The following is a 20833-nucleotide window of genomic DNA, read 5'->3' on the forward strand; positions in this document are numbered from 1 at the left end:
AATGCAACAGATTTTGGTGTATAAACCTGCAAATTTACCAAATTCATTGAGCTCTAATAGTTTTCTGGTAGCATATTTAGGATTTTCTATGTACAGTATCATGTCATCTCCAAACAGTGACAGTTTGGGTTCCTTTTATTTTTCCTTTTTTTCTCTAATTGCTGTAGCTAAGACTTCCAAAACTATGCTGAAGAAAAGTGGCAAGAGTGGACATCCTTGTCTTGTTCCTGCTCTTAGAGGAAATGCTTTCAGATTTTCACCAGTGAGTATGATATTAGTTGTAGTTTTGTCTTACATGACGTTAATTATGTTAAGGTATGCAATGGACTGAAGCGACTTAGCAACAGCAGTGGCAGCATGCAATGGACATGAACTTGGGCAAACTCCAGGAGATGGTGAGGGACAGGGATGCCTGGTGTGCTTCAGTCCACGGGGTCCCAAAGAGTCGGTCATGACTGGGCAACTGAACAACAACAACAAAATGTTCCCTCTATGCCCACTTTCTGGAGAATTTTTATCATAAATGGGTGCTGAATTTTGTCAAAAGTTTCTTCTGCATCTACTGAGATGATCACATAGTTTTATTCAATTTGTTCATGTGGTGTATCACATCGATTGATTAGTGAATATTGAAAAATCCTTGAATCCTTAGGGTAATGTATTGTTGGATTCAAATTGCTAGAATTTTGTTGAGGATTGTTGTTTCTGTGTTATCAATGATATTGGCCTATAATTTTCTTTCTTTCTTTCTTTCTTTTTTTGTAGTATATGTGTCTGGTTTTGGTATCAAGGTGATGGTGGCCTCATAGAATGAGTTTGGAATTTTTCTTTCCTCTGCAATGTTTTGGAAGAATTTCAGAAGGCTAGATGTTAACTCTTCTCTAAATGCTTAACAGAATTTGCCTGTGAAGCCATTAGGTCCTGCACTTGTTTTTTGGGAGTTTTTTAATCACGGTTTCAATTTCAATGCTTGTGATTGATCTGCTCATATTTTCTTCTTTTAGTTTAGTCTTTGAAGACTGTCCCTTTTTAAGAATTTGTCCATATTATTGGCATATAGTTGCTTGTTGTAGTCCCTTAGGATTTTCTGTATTTTTGTGGTATAAGTTGTAACTTTTTTCATTTCCAATTTTATTGATTTCTCTCCCTTTTTTTCTTGATGAGTCAGGCCAAAGGTTTATCAACTTGGTTTATCTTTTCAAAGAACCAGCTTTTAGTTTCCTTGACATTTGCTATTATTTTGTCTCTATTTCACTTTTTCTGCTCTTTATTTCTTTCCTTCTTTCAGCTACAAATTGGCACTTACCAAGAATATTGCATTTGCCATCTGCCTCTACAGAGATTGAACCCCAGCTTCCCTGCTGGCTCAAACAGTAAAGAATCCACCTGCAATGCAGGAGACCTGGGTTCGATCCATGAGTTGGGAAGATCCCCTAGAGGAGGACATGGCAACCCACTCCAGTATTCTTGACAGGAGAATCCCCAAGGATGGAGGAGCCTGGTGGGCTGCAAAGAATCAGACACAGTTGAGCAACTAAGCATACAAGCACGCTGTATGCTGCAGCTGTTGACCTTCAGTACCCACTGAGGGAGTTCAGGGTGGAATGAGGCATTCTGCTCTAGGGAATCTGGTGGGATAGGTCTTTAGATCTATACTTTCATGATCCCAATCCTTGCATCTCCTCATATCTAGAAAAGCACTAAATCCCTTTATTATGACATCAGCTCCTTGTAGCTAGCAGAAAACCTTTTGTAAAATGAGTGCTTAATTACATTGAACTCCCCTTCACCAAAATCTTATATATTGACCTTCCTCCACTGCCTCTTTGGAGCAGCCTCTCAGAGCTATCTGAGGTGCTGACTCTTAGGCTGCAGTCCTCATTTTGCCCCAAATAAAATTTAACTCATGACTCTCAAGTTGTGCATCTTTTTTTAGTTGACAGCTATGGTGATCGATGAAGAAACCCAGAGTAGACTTGCTTCCTTCACCTGAACTCCACAAGGAACTGGAGCTTTGGTACTAGCAGTGGCCCCTTGTGTGCCCAGCGGCTCCTCAGGCAGTACAGACAAATTTGGGTAAGGCTCTCCTGGTTCTCTAATCTCCTGTGTTGGTTGAGATTCTGAGTTTTATTTGGCAGTGGAGCGGGTTACCTGCCCACTCCCAGTTAGAAAGATACTGGTGGAGAGTTGGGTGGGGGGGGGGGGGAGGGGGTGGGGAAAATATCCAAGGCATACTCATGGTCAAAACAGTGAGTGGAGCTTGGTTGAAAGACACGGAGAAATTCACACCCAGTCAAAAGATACTGAGTAGGGGACTGGTTGGGAAAAAAAAAACCACCTGGAAACTACTCACCCAGTGGAAAGGTACTGTGGGCGGAGGTGAAAGTTTGACTGAAAAAATAAATAAATAAAACAAGTAATACCTGAGGGTCAGCTGGAGAATAGTGAGGTTGCTCCATTGTAGGGGACTAAGTGGTCTTGGCTGAGTGATTAGATAAGAAACTGATTTGACCCTTTGCCTCCATTTGATTGCCTTTATAGAATTTGTCAGGATAAAAGTGAGAATACTGGAGATCTTTGCTCCAAAGAAAAGGAGCAAGACTCCTCCTGGCCGGTTATGGTTTTCTCAGATGACTGAGAGATTAATGGGAGTGGCAGAAGCCTAGTCCTCATACATCCAGTGGTCCCATAGGGAAACCCACTCATTAATTAAAATACTTTCTCATCAGCACATCACAATAAGAAATGGCCACTCAGTGACCTGAGCTGCCACGGTGGTCTTAAATTGCTGAAGGCAGAATTAGACACGTAAGAGGAGCTGAAATGACTCTGGGGTGACTCCTAGAGGAGTTAAGCTAACAAGCAACACACTGGGCCACCACACAACTTCACTAGTGATTTTTATTGTTGACAAGTTCAACTTGAAATGGGGAACAGAATCTCAAAAACAGAAGTGAGATGTCAGAAAGCCAACCTCTGACTAACATTCCGGCCAGATTCATTTCCAATATGTACAGAACTCATATTTGCTGGTACGTAGTTAATTGGGAAATTATACTAAAGGAGAGCTCAATGAAAGTGTCCATACTGGGGTTCTTTTGATAATCCAAAAGCTTGGCACAAGTTCAAACAGACTGAATGGAATGTGCACTTTGGCATCTAGAAGTTTCTAAAAGAAAAAATTGATAGAGTGACATCTTTGCAGAAAACCAACAAGAAATTGCTTGAAAGTATAGCAGAACTAAGTATGGGGCCACTAGCACAGACTCTGCCAGGTCACAGGTCTAGTGGGACTAGGAAGTCATGTTTGGCATTTATGCCATTTGGCTTTTGATTTCTGGGCCTCATTTTGCCACTTTTTGGGGGCACTTGCCACTTGACTTTTGATTTCTAGACATACCTTTGCCTTTTGTTTTATTTGGAGGGTGACTTCTGGCTGGCGAAGTTCTGGTTTGGTTTGGTTTTGTTGGTTTGGTTTGAGCGCACAGACATCTGGTACAGCTGCTCAAGCTAATATGGAAAGTATTTCCTCTAAATTCACCCATTCCAGTCCATCTTAGTTCGCTGATTCCTAGAATGTCAGTGTTCACTCTTGCCATCTCCTGTTTGACCACTTCCAATTTGCCTTGATTCGTGGACCTAACATTCCAGGTTCCTATGCAATATTGCTCTTTACAGAATCAGACCTTGCTTTCAGTCACCAGTCACATCCACAACTGGGTGTTGCTTTTGTTTTAGTTCCATCCCTTCATTCTTTCTGGAGTTTATTTCTCCACTGATCTCCAGTAGCATATTGGGCAACTACCAATCTGGGGAGTTCATCTTTCAGTGTCCTGTCTTTTTGCCTTTTCATACTGTTCATGGGGTTCTCAAGGCAAGAATACTGAAGTGGTTTGCATTTCCCTTCTCCAGTGGACCACATTCTGTCAGACCTCTCCACCATGACCCATCTGTCTTGGATGGCCCCACACAGCATAGCTTAGTTTCATTGAGTTAGACAAGGCGGTGGTCCATGTGATCAGATTGGCTAGGTGTCTGTGATTGTGGTTTCAGTCTGTCTGCTCTCATTTGCCCTTTCTCAGTGCCTACTGTCTTACTTGGGTTTCTCTTACCTTGGACGTGGGGTATCTCTTCATGGCTGCTCCAGCAAAGCGCAGCTGCTGCTCCTTACCTTGGACGTGGAGTAGCTCCTCTTGGCCACTGCCTTTCTTTGGACAAAAGAGTCCAAAATGCAGTACTTGGATGCATCTCAAAAATGACAGAATGATCTCTGTTCATGTCCAAGGCAAACCATTTAATATCACGGTAATCCAAGTCTATGCCCTGACCAATAATGCTGAAGAAGCTGAAGTTGAACGGTTCTATGAAGACCTACAAGACCTTTTAGAACTAACACCCAAAAAAGATGTCCTTTTCATTATAGGGGACTGGAATACAAAAGTAGGAAGTCAAGAAACACCTGGAGTAACAGGCAAATTTGGCCTAGGAGTACAGAATGAAGCAGGGCAAAGGCTAATAGAGTTCTGCCAAGAGAACACACTGGTCATAGCAAACACCCTCTTCCAACAACACAATTAGAAGACGCTATACATGGACATCACCAGATGGTCAACACCAAAATCAGATTGATTATATTCTTTGTAGCCAAAGATGGAGAAGCTCTATACAGTCAGCAAAAAAAAAAAAAAAAAAGACCGGGAGCTGACTCTGGCTCAGATCATGAACTCCTTCTTGCCAAATTCAGACTTAAATTGAAGAAAGCGGGGCACACCACTAGACCATTCAGGTATGACTTAAATCAAATCCCTTATGATTATACAGTGGAAGTGAGAAATAGATTTAAGGGACTAGATCTGATAGAGTGTCTGATGAACTATGGATGGAGGTTCATGATATTGCACAGGAGACAGGGATCAAGGCCATACCCAAGAAAAAGAAATGCAAAAAACTAAAATGGCTGTCTGAGGAGGCATTGCAAATAGCTGTGAAAAGAAGAGAAGTGAAAAGCAAAGGAGAAAAGGAAAGATATAAGCATCTGAATTCAGAGTTCCAAAGAATAGCAAGGAGAGATAAGAAAGCCTTCCTCAGCAATCAATGCAAAGAAATAGAGGAAAACAATAGAATGGGAAAGACTAGAGATCTCTTCAAGAAAATTAGAGATACCAAGGGAACATTTCATGAAAATATGGGCTCAATAAAGGACAGAAATGGTATGGTCCTAACAGAAGCAGAAGATATTAAGAAGAGCTGGCAAGAATACACAGAAGAACTGTAAAAAAAGATCTTCACGACCCAGATAATTATGATGGTGTGATCACTCACCTAGAGCCAGACATCCTGGAATGTGAAGTCAAGTGGGCCTTAGGAAGAAGCATCACTATGAACAAGGCTAGTGGAAGTGATGGAAATCCAGTTGAGCTACTTCAAATGCTCAAAGATGATGCTGTGAAAGTGCTGCACTCAATACGCCAGCAAATTTGGAAAACTCAGCAGTGGTCACAGGACTGGAAAACGTCAGTTTTCATTCCAATCCCAAAGAAAATCAATGCCAAAGAATGCTTAAACTACCACAGAGTTTTACTCATCTCACACGCTAGTAAAGTCATGCTCAAAATTCTCCAAGCCAGACTTCAGCAATATGTGAACCATGAATTTCCAGATGTTCAAGTTGGATTTAGAAAAGACAGAGGAACTAGAGATCAAATTGCCAACATCTGCAGGAAAATTGAAAAAGCAAGAGAGTTCCAGAAAAACATCTATTTCTGCTTTATTGACTATACTGAAGCCATTGATTGTGTGGATCAGCACAAACCATGGGAATACCAGACCACCTGACCTGCCTCTTGAGAAATCCGGATGCAGGTCAAGAAGAAACAGTTAGAACTGAACATGGAACAACAGACTGGTTCCAAATAGGAAAAGAAGTACGTCAAGGCTGTATATTGTCACCCTGCTTATTTAACTTATACACAGAGTACATCATGAGAAACGCTAGGATGGAAGAAGCACAAGCTAGAATCAAGATTGCTGGGATAAATATCAATAACCTCAGATATGCAGATGACACCACCCTTATGTCAGAAAGCAAAGAAGAACTAATGACCCTCTTGATGAAAGTGAAAGAGGAGAGTGAAAAAGTTGGCTTAAAGCTCAACATTCAGAAAACTAAGATCATGGCATCTGGTCCCATCATTTCATGGCAAATAGATGTGGAAACAGTGGCTGACTTTATTTTTGGGCTCCAAAATCACTGCAGATGGTAATTGCAGCCATGAAATTAAAAGATACTTACTCCTTGGAAGAAAAGTTATAACCAACCTAGACAGCATATTAAAAAGCAGAGACATTACTTTGTCCACAAAGGTCCATCTAGTCAAGGCTATGGTTTTTCCAGTAGTCATGTAAGGATGTGAGAGTTGGACTATAAAGAAAGCTGGGCACTAAAGAATTGATGCTTTTGAACTGTGATGTTGGAGAAGACTCTTGAGAGTCCCTTGGAATACAAGGAGATCCAACCAGTCCATCCTAAAGAAGATCAATCCTGGGCGTTCATTGGAAGGACTGATGCTGAAGCTTAAACTCCAATACTTTGGCCACCTGATGTGAAAAGCTGACTCATTGGACAAGACCCTGATGCTGGGAAAGATTGAGGGCAGGAGAAGAAGGGGATTACAGAGGATGAGATGATTGGATGGCATCACAGACTCAATGGACATGGGTTTGTGTAGACTCTGGGAGTTGGTGATAGACAGGGAGGCCTGGCGTACTGCGGTTCATGGGGTTGCAAAGAGTCAGACACGACTGAGCAACTGAACTGAACTGATTTCCTCTAAGGTTCCACAATCCATATTGGAATCCCCTGGAAAAATTTTAAGTGGTTGGTCAACCTATAGCTATGATCCAATGACAAAGAAATATGGCCTAAAAATATTAGATCTCTATTGCCATAGGATGGGAAAATGGACTGAAATTCCCTTATGTCCAGGACTTTTCTCCTATAATCAATAGCTGGGGGCTGATCAAATTAAGACCCTCCACTTCTCCAGAGGGACAATCCCTGCTGGGACCAATCTGCCCTTGCCATCAGGGTCAATTTGAGTGATATCTGGTCTAAATTTTGGCTATAAAACTATGATCGAAGAAAAATAAAGATGATTTTGACAGTATGGTCACCGTATCCTTTAGACCCCCAAGAAAGCTTGAAGGAAAAATGTCTTTAGAATTCTTCAGTTTAGTCACTCAGTTGTATCCAACTCTTTGCAACCCCATGCACTGCAGCACACCTGGCCTCCCTGTCCATCACCAACTCCCAGAGTTTACTCAAACTCATGTCCACTGAGTCAGTGATGCCATCCAACCATCACATCTTCTGTCATCCCCTTCTCCTCCCACCTTCAATCTTTCCCAACATCAGGGTCTTTTCCAATGAATCAGTTCTTTGCATCAGTGGCCAAAGTATTGGAGTTTCAGCTTCAGCATCAGTCCTTCCAATGAATATTCAGGACTGATTTCCTTTAGGATGGACTGGTTGGATCTCCTTGCAGTCCAAGGGACTCTCAAGAGTCTTCTGCAACACAGTTCAAAAGCATCAATTCTTTGGCACTCAGCTTTCTTTATAGTCCAGCTCTCACATCAATACATGACTACTGAAAAAAACCATAGCTTTGACTAGACCGACCTTTGTTGGCAAAGCAATGTCTCTGCTTTTTAATATGCTGTCTAGTTGGTCATAACTTTTCTCCCAAAGAATTCTTACCCTGAGGAAATAACTCCTCCTATACCTTGAGACTAGAGCTCTCTGGATCACTTATTTAGACCATCTATAATTCCTGACACAACAACAACAAAAAAAGAGGGGGGCATGAAACCATTTTTAAAATTTTCTTGTTGCAACTTTTATTTGCAGTTAGTGAATTTTATATTGTGATATCTGGTTCATAACCAAGTTTGGAAAACAAAGCTGTGAGATCTCTTTTTGTGTCTATTTGGATTTATGTATGTCTCAGTGTGTGTCTTTGTTTTTGGGTAAATTGTTAATTGCTGAGATTACTTTGTAAATGAGTTCTAATCTAACTGGCCTAAGAAAAGTAAGTATTTACAAATCAGACAATTCCAAATACAAGAGAAATTAACCTAAATGAATTTCAGGTTCATGTGAACTCAGAAATATTCAGTTTTAAATACCTGATATTAATGTTTGTTTGACCTAACTAATATAGACATGTCTGAGAGTCATTAACATTAAGCAGAATATTTTCATTGTGCCTAGGTTTAATATACATTAAATAGTCTTATATCTGTTACAATTTTGTCAGCAAGGAAATTATCTCAATTGAAGAAACTTCTAAGAAAAATATTTAAATGAGATATGAGCTTTTACATAAACCCTATAAAGAATAATTATGCTTTAGGAATGTCTGTCTAAAATAATGTCTCCAGATTGGAATAGCTTGAATTTCTATAGGGTTGTGCTAAACTAAGTGATGAAAGTGTATTGAATTTGGGATTCCCAGGTGGCTCAGTGGTAAAGAATCTGCCTGCCAATGCAGGAGACATGGGTTCAATCCCTGGGTCAGGAAGATCCCTTGGAGTAAGAAATGGCAACCCACTCCAGCATTCTTGCCTGGCAAATCCCATGGACAGAGGAGCCTGGCAGGCTACAGTCCATGGGGTCACAAAGAGTCAGACATGACTGAGTACGCACGCACCTCAGGTCATTTACAAATACGATTCTGAAACATTCATTACTGAACACTAACTTCCTCTTAAAGAGAAATTAAAGAGATTTTGGACTATTAATGAATACGTTTGGTGCCATCCTGAGATGTTCTCTAAAAGAAATCAAATGTTTTTAGAAATTATCACTGGTACTTACGCTCGCCAATCTATAGAAGGCTAACATAAAGATCAGTTTTTGATTACTTAAAGAAAGTAGGATGTTTTCAGTAAAGAAGGTAGAAGGAACAGATTTGCACTTTATGAGGGGTAAAGGAAGTAGGTCTGACCTATAAGTAGCTATTTCAGGATGGGAGAACAAAGCAGTGGGTACAGAAAGTGATTAGAAGGTTTGTGGAAAGTGGACCCTAAGAAGAGTTTTATGCATGGTCAATGGCACCCCACTCCAGTACTCTTGCCTGCAAAGTCCCATGGACGGAGGAGCCTGGTAGGCTGCAGTCCATGAGGTTGGTAAGAGTCAGACATGACTGAGCAACTTCACTTTGACTTTTCACTTTCATGCATTGGAGAAGGCATGCCATGGAATGGCAACCCACTCCAGTGTTCTTGCCTGGAGAATCCCAGGGACAGGAGAGCATGGTGGGCTTCCGTCTATGGGGTCACACAGAGTCAGACACGACTGAAGCGACTTAGCAGCAGCAGCAGCAGCAGTGCATGGTCAGGACTAAGTTTAAAATAAATAGTTGCTTAATTTAAAAGTATTAAGTTCAAAAATTTGATTTTGGCTTTCCTCTCTGTTAAGAGGACACATGCTCTTCAGATGTTGAACTGCCTTTTGATAACAGATTTGAGTTTCTTCATCCCTTAAAATGATCTGTTCTGAAATCCTTTAGTGTTACTTTGGCTAAGTGAATAGCTATTGCTTCACAGTATCCTATAGTCCTATCTGACTGAATGTTCTAAACCTTTTTGATACTTGTTAACAAAACTTCCTAAATCATTCTAATGAATCACTTCTGATATCTAGCTAATTTTAGGATGCTTCAGAGAGCCCCTGAAACATCCCAAGAGAGACATTACATTAATTAGATTCATTTTGTATGTAGAATTACATGGGAAGTATTGTCAAGTGAGTAATAAATCTTGGGTTATAGTGTATGATAAATGTTACTAATATAGTTGTCCTAGAAATTATATGGAGCTCCTAAAATTCTGATATATCTGGGTAAAATGTTATCAGCCATAATTCTAGTTGCTATCTTAAAGTGTTGTCACAGCACTAACCAAGTTTTGCAAAAATGCTTCCTCTTCAAGGAGACTTATAAAAAGGACTTTGGGGTTGTAAAGAGACTGAGCAACTAACACATAATGGAAAACCTGATGACTTCAAAAAAGTTAACAAAAGGACTGAATGAACTGGTGAATATGCTTATAACTCCTTTGGTTTCTATCTGAAAAATTACTGGTTTGAATCTGTATTTTCTAGGTATAAGAAAAACCTTCCCCTCCAACTAACTATGATAGTAATTTGGAAAAAGTGTACTTTATAAACACATTGGCAAAAGTATACTTTATAAACAAATTGAAACATTTATCTTTTCTATCTGACCCTTTCAGAGATTAGAAACTCTTGGGTTTCAAGTAACATTATCAGATAATTTAGGAGGGTTATCTCACTAACATGTAAAGAAATCTCAAGGAATTTTGAAGACCTTGAGAAGGGAGGTCTTCACCTAGATTTGTTAGGTGAAATCTGTGATAATCCTTTGGCATAACTTTCCTAGCCCTGAGAGGTTTTATTTTAAAAGTTCAGTCTGAGGCTCTTTTTTTTTTTTTTTTTTTTTTAAACTTTACAATATTGTATTAGTTCAACAAAGCAAAAAAGTCTATGATCAATTATGATTATATAACTCATCAGGCCAAGTTTATTGAGACCAGACCTATTTCACAAACTAACTAGTCTTAATTTGGTCATAATGAGGGTAATTTTAGGGAGAAAAAGTTTCAATGAATGTTAAATCCCAGTTTGTTAATGGAGGTCTGTATCCACTAAGACTCATTTCCTGGATAGTTCTTTGATATGCTATATTAATGTAAAATTTAATTGAATTATTAAAGGACACTCTAAGTTTGTTTCTGAAGCTTTTCTCATTGATGTATCTGTGGATGAAGATGAGACCTGCAACCAAGACTGGAGAAAGACATAATTTAAGGGACTGTCTCCAACCTGGATGGATGGATCTTTCTATCAGGTCCTCTTAACTAGCTCATGAACAATGAAACTGAAGGGAAATTAACTCTTGAATTAACTTCCACTTCTAAAGGCCCCTACACCGGACTGTTCTATAGAGAGGACTGCTGACTTCATACACATCATAAAACAATGCTCAAGCAAAGGAAACTGCACCGCACTAGGATAAGAGGATGACATCTGAAGTAGACAGCTTGCCCAAGGTGCTGTACTCGATTCATATGATCATTTATAATGTTTTCTTGACTTCTTAGACATTTGATTTATATACAAAGGCCCATCATAGACATGATTCTATGCTAGTTTAAATCTCAATCCAATTGTTGGGTTGTGACCAATTACCTGTGTCTTCTACTGGGTTGCCTTGGTGGGGCAAGATCCCTCCCCTCCAAGGATTTGATTGGATGCCCCCTAGGAAATTTATTTTAGAAGAGAGTTCAGTCCTGGTCTGTCTACTCATGGTGTTACTAGATGGTATCCTCTCACCTGGACAATTAATACCTGCTCTGACCCTGACCATAGATTCAAGTTTTCTCCTAGCTCAGAGTGACAAGCTAAGTCTCAGTCAAAAACTGTAACCTCTTGTCTACTAAAAGGAAAACTCCCACAATTATGGGATGGATCTATCTGGTTAATATCAGGCTATTGTCTTTTAAGTTTAAAATTTCCTGTGTTGGCAACCCACTCCAGTATTCTTGCCTGGAGAATCCCGTGGAGGGGGAAGCCTGGTAGCCTACAGTCCACGGGGTCGCAAAGACTCAGTCCTGTCTGAGCGACTTCACTTTCACTTTCATGGGCTCAGGAAGACTTTAGAGAGCCTTTCTGCTGATAGGTGGGACTGTGTTCCTACCCTGCTGGTTGTTTGGCCTCAGGCATCCCAGCACTGGTGCCTGAAGGCTCTTGGGTAGGGGTCAGTCTTAATGATGTGAGCCGTCCTGGAGGCTGCTATTTTCATGCAAAATTCCTGCCTTTCCCCACCCTCACACACACGCACTGTATACCCTAAAGGCCAATTATAGATCAATAACCTGGTGGGAGGAGAAAAGGAGCTTTAAAATCAGACCTAACTCCTGAATCCTACATCTCTATATCCTTCCAGTTATGCCTAAAATGCTAGCAATTCCTTTAACCTGAGTCTGTACCAGGGAGAGAGTAATAATCTACAATAGGGAATCTTAATGTGTGATAAAGCAGATGTTTCCCAGAGATGAAAGATTATCTAGAGCCTTATGATAAAAGCAATCACAATCATTTTGTTAACATTCAGAGTGATCAGTGTCTCACAAACTTTCAAAATGGTATGTGAGTGTCTTATTTTTCTCTTTCTCATCTTTACCAAATTGATCAGCCCAATGATGAGGGTGATTAAGAGTTAAAGCAGGGGCTTCCCTGGTGGCTCATTGGTAGAGTCTGCCTGCCATTGCAGGAGACACGGATTAGATCCCTGGACTGAGAGAAACCCACATGCCATGGAGCAACCTGTCCCATGCACCACAACTATCAATACTATTGAGCCCACGAGCTGCAACTACTGAAGCCTGCATTCCTACAGCCTGTGCTCTACAAGAGAAGCCACCACAATGAGAAGTCTGCACACGAGTAACCCCTACTCACTGCAACTACAGAAAAGCCAAAAATAAATAAATTTTTTAAAAATAAGAGTTAAGGCATAGCTTATAAGGATACAGAAGGGAGAGAGCATTGTATGAATAATTAAGAAATCTCAAGGAGGGTTCTCTAATCAAGATGAAATATTACAAATCACTAATGATGATTGTCAAAGTATCTCTTTGTGTATAACATATGTCTGACTTCCTGTAGGAACATCTTCAGATTTTTCTGGCTTAACTCTCTGCACTTTAAGCATATTAAGCACATCAAGCACTTTAAGTATATGGTAGCAGAAATTGGTCTCTTTGCGACCCAGTGGACCATAGCCCACCAGGCTTCTCAATCCATGGGATTCTCCAGGCAAGAATGCCGAAGTGGCCCGCCATTCCCTTCTCCAGGGTATCTTCCTGACCCAGGGATCTCCTGCATTGCAGGCAGATTCTTTACCATCTGAGCCACCAGGAAAGCCCAGAAGAAATTGGAGAGAAATTGTTCAAAATGAATATGCTGGACACAAATTGTTCAAATATTAGTGTTCATTCTGTAGAAATAAAATGAAAATATTGCATTTTTGTTCTCATCTATATAAAGAATAGTTCTTAAATAACTGTAGGGCAATTTAGCAAATGAACTCAATGCTGGGTTAAACCCAAACTGGACAACCACTTTTGGAAAACAAGGAGACAACAGGATTTATGATGCCTGCATGGTGGTTGATAATTTTCCTTCTGGAATTCTAAGAATGAGCAGAAAAAATGACAAATATTGTCCAGTACATCTGTGACACTTAGTGGAAAAAATGAAACTAGCCTTCCTCTTCCCTTGAGGATATGGCAATCTAGTATTCCCACCTGGAGAATCCCATGGACAGAGGAGCCTGGCAGGCTACAGTCCATAGGTTTACAAAGAGTCAGATATGACTGGACACTGAAGTGACTGAGCACACAGTTTTATTTGTATAGCCTCCATCTTAACCTTTGCTTATAGTATTTAAAAACTTACTAGTATAACCAATAGGGACACTTATTATCTGATGTATGTGGTTCCCCACTCCCTTCTGTGAACTCTCTCCCAGTGTCACTTTTAGAGTCCTTCAATACCCCAAGCCTTGAAGGATAGTCAGACACTTGGGGCTAATCAACAGCCCCATGAGGAGAGTAGGAATAAGTTTTATAATCTAGTCCTGGGAGGCAGAGTAGAGTAAGGAGTGAAGACTTTTCCTGTAGGGGGTGAGTAACTCAAAACCCAGAAGGAAGGCCCCAGGTTTCTCTGTGCAACCCTTGGAAGAAACTGGCTGTTTCCAGTACCTGAATAAAGAGGGGACACAGAAGAAAAAAGTCAAAGAGGTAGGGCCATGGCCTCCCTTTGACTGTGAACTAAACTCATCCAATCATCCAGACAAGAGGTGACTACTGTAATGAACAGAGCCGAGAGCTCTGTGAACATCACCCAAATGGGTAAGTACATTTCAACGATGAAGACAAAGTCATTAGAATCAGACTCCAGTTTTCAAAGGCTGCATTTGTCTTTGGTCCATCCAGGGCTTACTTTCTTTACAGTTCTAGTCAAAAGTCGGAGAAATAAGTTGAGTATAAATTGGACTGGGTTATGAATCAAGGCAATGGCACCCCACTCCAGTACTCTTGCCTGGAAAATCCCATGGGTGGAGGAGCCTGGTAGGCTGCAGTTCATGGGGTCGCTAAGAGTTGGACAGAACTGAGCGACTTCACTTTCACTTTTCACTTTCATGCATTGGAGAAGGAAATGGCAACCCACTCCAGTGTTCTTGCCTGGAGAATCCCAGGGATGGGGGAGCCTGGTGGGCTGCCGTCTATGGGGTTGCACAGAGTCGGACATGACTGAAGTGACTTAGCAGTAGCATGAATCAAGGAAAAGGTTAAACCTCAAGGTAGAAAGCTTTATTGCCTAATACTCCCCTAGTACATGAGAGAAAAGATTGAACTATTTCATCCTGATTGGACCTCTTGTATTATGCTCCATAGTCTGGCAATCTTCTTTCCAAACTGGATCTTTACACCATCCGCAGGTCTCTTTATTTTTTAATCCATGTTTAAAAGGCTATTTATACAACTGGGAAAGAAGGATATGAAATTATCAAGGTCACATGAAAATAGCACTGTGTCAGTGTTCTCTAGTGTGTGTGTATTAGTCACTCAGTTGTGTCTAACTCTGTGACCCCATGGACTGCAGCCCACCAGGCTACTCTGTCCAGGAGGAGGCAGCAAGAATACTGGAATGGGTTGCCATTCCCTTCTCTGGGGGATCCTCCTGACCCAGGGGTTGAACCCAGGTCTCCTGTTATTGAAGGCAGATTCTTCACCATCCGAGCCACCAGGGAAGCCCCTGTGCTCACTGCAGCAGGGCAAAGAACAGAGGAGAGGAACAGGTAAGGAGGGAATACAGTGCCTGTTAGGATGCCTGGCCTCTGTAATAGTTCACCTCCTTTGTGTGCACACACTCTTTTATAAACAGTTCATTTTAATACATGATGCAACTTAAGGTAGCTATTACTCCCTTCATTTCACAAAATGGAAAACAAAGGCAGAGCAATTATACTGCCTGTTTGCCATTCTAAGTCACAGAGCCAGAAATAGTTTTTGTTACAATGCTAACTCAACTGTCTTGCCTCTAGTCCACATTTATCTCACCACAACAAAACATCTCTCTCAGGAGTTTTGGACCCGCCATCAGGATGCCTCCTCCATGACTTTCAGGCACATCTCTGGTATCTAGGTAAAGATGTCTTTATGTGGACTAATACGAAAATGGTTTCTCTGGAATGTTCTAGATAAAGTGACACAATTTAAGTGCCACACCTAGTTCAAACCACCACTTAAGATGCCAATTATCAACTTTGTGGATTTTATTTTTATACATATGTTCATATTCTTGGTCCTAGCCTAAAATTCAGTTACAATTTTATTGACTAAACTGGGTCTGGCACAAATCAAAGTTAGTGTTCGTGGGATGGACTTAAACCCAGATTTCTGTTTCTTTTATGATGAGATATTTTGACTACCCTGACTTTTAGTTATTAGCTGCTAAGTCACTTCAGTCGTGTCAGACTCTGTGTAACCCCATAGACAGCAGCCCAACAGGCTCCCCTGTCCCTGGGATTCTCCAGTCAAGAACACTGGAGTGGGTTGCCATTTCCTTCTCCAATGCATGAAAGTGAAAAGTGAAAGAGAAGTCGCTCAGTCGTGTCTGACCCTAAGCAGAAAGGAGCCTAGCACAATATCTTTAGAGAATACCTCCAGATATTTTCCCTTTTGTTAGATGAAATTGTATACTGACCACGGGTCCTTATAAATCCCTATCTCTTCTACAATTCCTGGACTTGAGGAATCTTCACAGATGCCCCACATGACAGTGAAACAAAGGAAACTATTCCAGTTTGCAAGATATAAATGTCTACTCTACTCTCTGCTCTATAGTGAACAGTAAGAATATGGAGAAAGAAACTGTTGCCAGGTGCCAAGAGTCTCACCCTTTTTCATCCTTTCTACTTACCCTTTGCCATTGATTGCTGTTTTATCGCTCAGTCATGTCTGATTTTCTGAGACCCCAAGTACTGCCAGCCACCAGGCTCCTCTGTTCATGGGATTTCCCAGGCAAGAATACTGGAGTGGGTTGCCATTCCCTTCTCCATTATCATTGATAGTCTTATGAAAAATGGGTATACTGAGGCATCAAGATCCCTGAGGAAGTAACTTCACCTGTGTTATCACTTATTGGTATATTCAAGTACTCAATTCACACAACTGCTGAAGTCAGAGTTGATACAAAACAACACTTGTGAACCACTTTTTGGTTTTCATGAGCTTACTTACTTCTGGATCAGACATTGAGTGTTAAAAAAAAAAAATTGTGCATTGGAGCCTGAATGTAGAATCCATGAGGTTACACAGAGGCATTTCTTATGCTCAATTTGCTATGGAAATGTAACTGCTACTTATATTTTAGACATGAATAGTTTAAAATGTGCATGGACTTGAGGTGATAGGAGTGGTAAGAATTCAGAGATGTCTCTATATGAGTGCATGAGTAGGTAGTCAAAGAAGGCTTTGTAAAGGAGGAATGTTCTGGGATGGGACTTAATGCCTGGGTGGTGGTGAGATGTCTCAGAAATTGTAGCTGTGTGAAGAAAGTCACCATGATACCATGACACAAGTGTGGAAGTCTGACCTGTTGAGACTGATGTTGAAGCTGAAACTCCAATACTTTGGCCACCTGATGCAAAGAGCTGACTCATTTGAAAAGACCCTGATGCTAGGAAGGATTGAGGGCAGGAGGAGAAGGGGACGACAGAGGATGAGATGGTTGGATGGCATCACCGACTCAATGGACTTGGGTTTGGGTGGATTCTGGGAGTTGGTGATGGAGAGGGAGGCCTGGCGTGCTGCAGTTCATGGGGTCGCAAAGAGTTGGACATGAATGAGCGACTGAACTGAATTGAACTGAATGGGAACCATGAGGAGAGCAAGCCCAAGACAGGACAAGACCCAAATTAGACTCTGTGCCCTCAAGTTCTGAACCCTGAGGATGTGACGTGATAGAAGCCATTGCTATTCTTAAGAGGTACCTGAGGGCCAGAAGAGCAAGACATGGACAAGGTGTTACAAATGATGGACAGTCGTTTAATGCTGATCTTCCTGTCTCTTCAAAGAATAAACACCAAAAAGGATGTGGTCAATAAAAAGGGTCGTCTTGACTGTTTTCTGTCAGTTTTTTTTTTTTTTTTTTAATCATGATGATCAGATAATGGGCAAATGTCCAGTGAGATTTGCTCATAAAAAGACGTACCTCATCTTTTACCTATCTCAAATTATAGATGATACCCAGATTCTCAGAAGGGTTAATAGAGTTTGTCCTTAATTTTCCTTAAGAAGGTTTACTCTAGCTGTTGTTCATCTCTCTAACCATGAAATCTGGGCAACCTTAAATGAGATATTTTCCTTTGAAACATTGGATCGTATGCCAGGTATCTTTTAAAGAAGCAATGGTTTGGTCAGATTGTTGAATCTAATTATTAAGCCATTAAAGAAAAGGGAATTGTATCTCACTAATATAATTCTGTAAGATTTTTAAAGCTATTTTTCAAAAGCAGAAAATACCCATACACAAAAAGAAAATTAAAATAATGTTTATATCCAAGATTGCTCATATATAAAACATATTTTAATAAAATTATATCATACTTTAATCTACCTCCTTCTAATCTATCATTCTTTAATCTACCCCTCACAAATGTTTACATCATATTTCAGTAATACATAAATACTGCTTTACTTTTGAGTACATTTTTCCAAATTTTCATTATAAAATAGGGAATTTCAAATAGCTAGCCAGTGTTATTGATGTTATTCTGTATACAGTGAAGAGAAGCATATGCAGGCATTAGGCCAAACATTACTACATGGATTTACATTTAATCACTGCACATTAAACTTTATATTTTCCAGTGTAGAAGTCCCTAAAATTGTTCATCCCCTTTGACCCAGTAATTTTGTTTGGGGGAACAATTTCCTAAAGGAAATGGAAGAGTATTTAGCAGTAGAAGTCATGAGCATACCTGCTTCTAAATATACTGGTGGGTGTTTTCAGGCATAGTCTTTTGTAAAATACATAATGTCAATTTTCAAGTAGGTTCTCAAAATTCTTCTTTATTGTAGGTTCCACCAGTGACCCAGAATGGAAATAAGATTCCAGTAGCCTACAGTTTCCAGAGGCATATCTGTCATAGGAGTAAATATCTAAAACTAAGAGCTCCTGTCCCTTAGATACTCTACAGTTTCAAACATGTTCCTGTCTAATAATGCCTGTTTGGTACCTACTTCTTTCTGGCTCACTGGCATCCCAGGGTTGGAATCTCTGCACATCTGGCTCTCCATCCCCTTCAGCTCCATGTACCTGGTGGCTGTGGTGGGGAATGTGACCATCTTGACAGTGATAAAGTTGGAGCACAGCCTGCACCAGCCCATGTACTTCTTTCTGTGCATGTTGGCTGTCATTGACTTAGTCCTGTCAACCTCTACCATGCCCAAACTGCTAGCCATCTTCTGGTTTGATGCCCACCACATTGACCTGGATGCTTGCTTGGCCCAGATGTTCTTTATCCATTGCTTTGCCACTGTTGAGTCAGGCATCTTCCTTGCCATGGCTTTTGATCGCTACGTGGCCATCTGTAACCCACTACGCCATACCTCAGTGCTCACCCATACAGCAGTGAAACATTTGGGCTTGGCTGCTCTGCTCCGTGGAGTACTCTACATTGGACCCCTGCCTATAATGATTCGACTTAGGCTGCCCCTTTACCGGACCCAAATCATTACCCATTCCTACTGTGAGCACATGGCTGTGGTCACCTTGGCTTGTGGTGACACCACAGTCAACAACTTATACGGAATGGGAATTGGCTTCCTGGTATTGATCCTGGATTCATTAGCCATCACTGCCTCCTATGCGATGATTTTTAGAACGGTAATGGGGTTGGCCACCCCTAAGGCTAGGCTTAAAACCCTAGGTACATGCAGTTCTCATATTTGTGCTATCCTTGTCTTTTACATACCCATTGCTGTGTCCTCTCTCACTCACCGCTTTGGCCATCATGTCCCTCCCCATATTCATATCCTTTTGGCCAACTTTTACCTCCTCATCCCACCTATCCTCAATCCAGTTGTCTATGCTGTTCGCACTAAACAAATTCGAGAGAGACTTCTCCACATTCTAAAGACAGGGGCTCAATCCAAGTGAGTGTTCTGCATGTATGAGACATACAGATATTTAATGATGGCAGGAAAAGGCTCTGACCAGGGAAGCCAATGAAATAAGACCCCTATAACCAAGTCTTACCAGAGTTTTGGGGATAAGAGGAACACTAGAATATATTCTGTTTGACCATGGATTTCCAGAAATGAGAATACCTGAACTGTTTGAAAGAGGAAATCAGGGGCTTGAATTTTTGTACAATATTCCTTTTACTATTGACTTCATAAAATTAAGCACAACAGACGCAAGCATACAGACAACAGAAAGAGGTTCATTTATATCTTTGACTTTTTTGGTAAAAGACTTCTGGTTTCTCTTTGGATAGAGTGTTTTGCATAGTTTCTGGAAGGTAAAAGTGTAACTCCTATGGGTAGTAGAGTCCCATTCCAAGTCTCAGATCAATCATTCTAATTTTTCCAGACCTTTACAAACAGAATTTGTAAACTGTTTTAGAAGGGTGTGGAAGTCCTCAAGCCAGATCATTCTCCCATTTAAACAGACAAGTGGAAATGCAATATCTCACATATCCTCATTAAAAAAGTTGACTGTGAGTGAGGAGGAAGAGACAGAATGATATTAGGAGATTCCATTTTGGAGGCTCTGAAATGGCATACATGAAGCACAGCAGCCAAACTGAAGTAAAATGACAGAAGCAAGAAAGTAACACTGGGATTATTCACTTGAAAAAGGTGGGATATAGAACTGAGTAAAGGTGATAAAAATAAATATATTCCCAGTGGTAGATGCAAACCTTGATACAACTTTAGATATCCTTGGATAATTCTTATGGATAAGTTATCAAAATGAAATGTATGAACTTTATTGATCATAGAGGTTTCATCATGTGATGGCTACTTCAAACCTATATTTTGTGATAGCAAATGGAATGAAGCAATCTCACTCACTTATGGTATGTCCATTTTAGTTGATGTTTCAGGCTTTAAATCTAACATGCTCATTTATCCTTCAATTTCCAACCCACTACAAAAATTCAAAAGCTAGGGCTTCCCAGGTTGTGGTAGTGGTAAAAAAAAAAAAAAAAAAAAAATCCTGCCTGCCAATGCAGGAGACGTAAGTCGGGGGTTCGATCCTTGGATGGCGAAGATCCCCTGGAGAAGGGAATGGCAACCAACTCTAGTATTCTTGCATGGAGAATCCCATGGACAGAGGCGCCTGGTGGGCTACAGTCCATAAGATTGCACAGAGTCGGACACGACTGAAGCAACTTATCATGACGAAGCCAACTTAACATATAATGAATCATCTTTGTATTTGAACGTATAAAGAAGTCAATAATTAAGCCAGAACTAAAATTCAAGCCTCATATATCCAAAAAAAAAAATTTTTAAATACCAGAAACTTTCTAAAGTTTAGCTTAACCCCCACACCCCAAGCCAGGTATAAATTTCTATTTCCTCAGGATATTATGCCTAAGCCCAAGGTTTGATTGGGAATATTTCTTTTTCATTATTTTGGTTGAAAGGTGGTTATTTCCCATCTCCTTAT

At 40.5% G+C, this 20833-nt stretch overlaps 1 protein-coding gene across 1 annotated transcript; it reads left to right on the forward strand.

Moving 5' to 3' along the window:
• Positions 1-18349: 18349 nt before the first annotated feature.
• On the forward strand, positions 18350-19312 carry LOC133261371 (olfactory receptor 52M1-like). Its single transcript, XM_061439864.1, has one exon. The coding sequence runs from the start codon at positions 18359-18361 to the stop codon at positions 19310-19312; it is 954 nt and encodes a 317-aa protein (XP_061295848.1). The 5' UTR covers positions 18350-18358.
• The last annotated feature ends 1521 nt before the right edge of the window (positions 19313-20833 follow it).

The sequence above is a fragment of the Bos javanicus genome, chromosome 15 (genome assembly GCF_032452875.1).
Source record: "Bos javanicus breed banteng chromosome 15, ARS-OSU_banteng_1.0, whole genome shotgun sequence".
NCBI lineage: Eukaryota > Metazoa > Chordata > Mammalia > Artiodactyla > Bovidae > Bos > Bos javanicus.

Bases quoted from the DNA above. Each gene is read 5' to 3' on its own strand.
- LOC133261371 (XM_061439864.1), top strand. From the start codon at position 18,359: ATGTTCCTGTCTAATAATGCCTGTTTGGTACCTACTTCTTTCTGGCTC.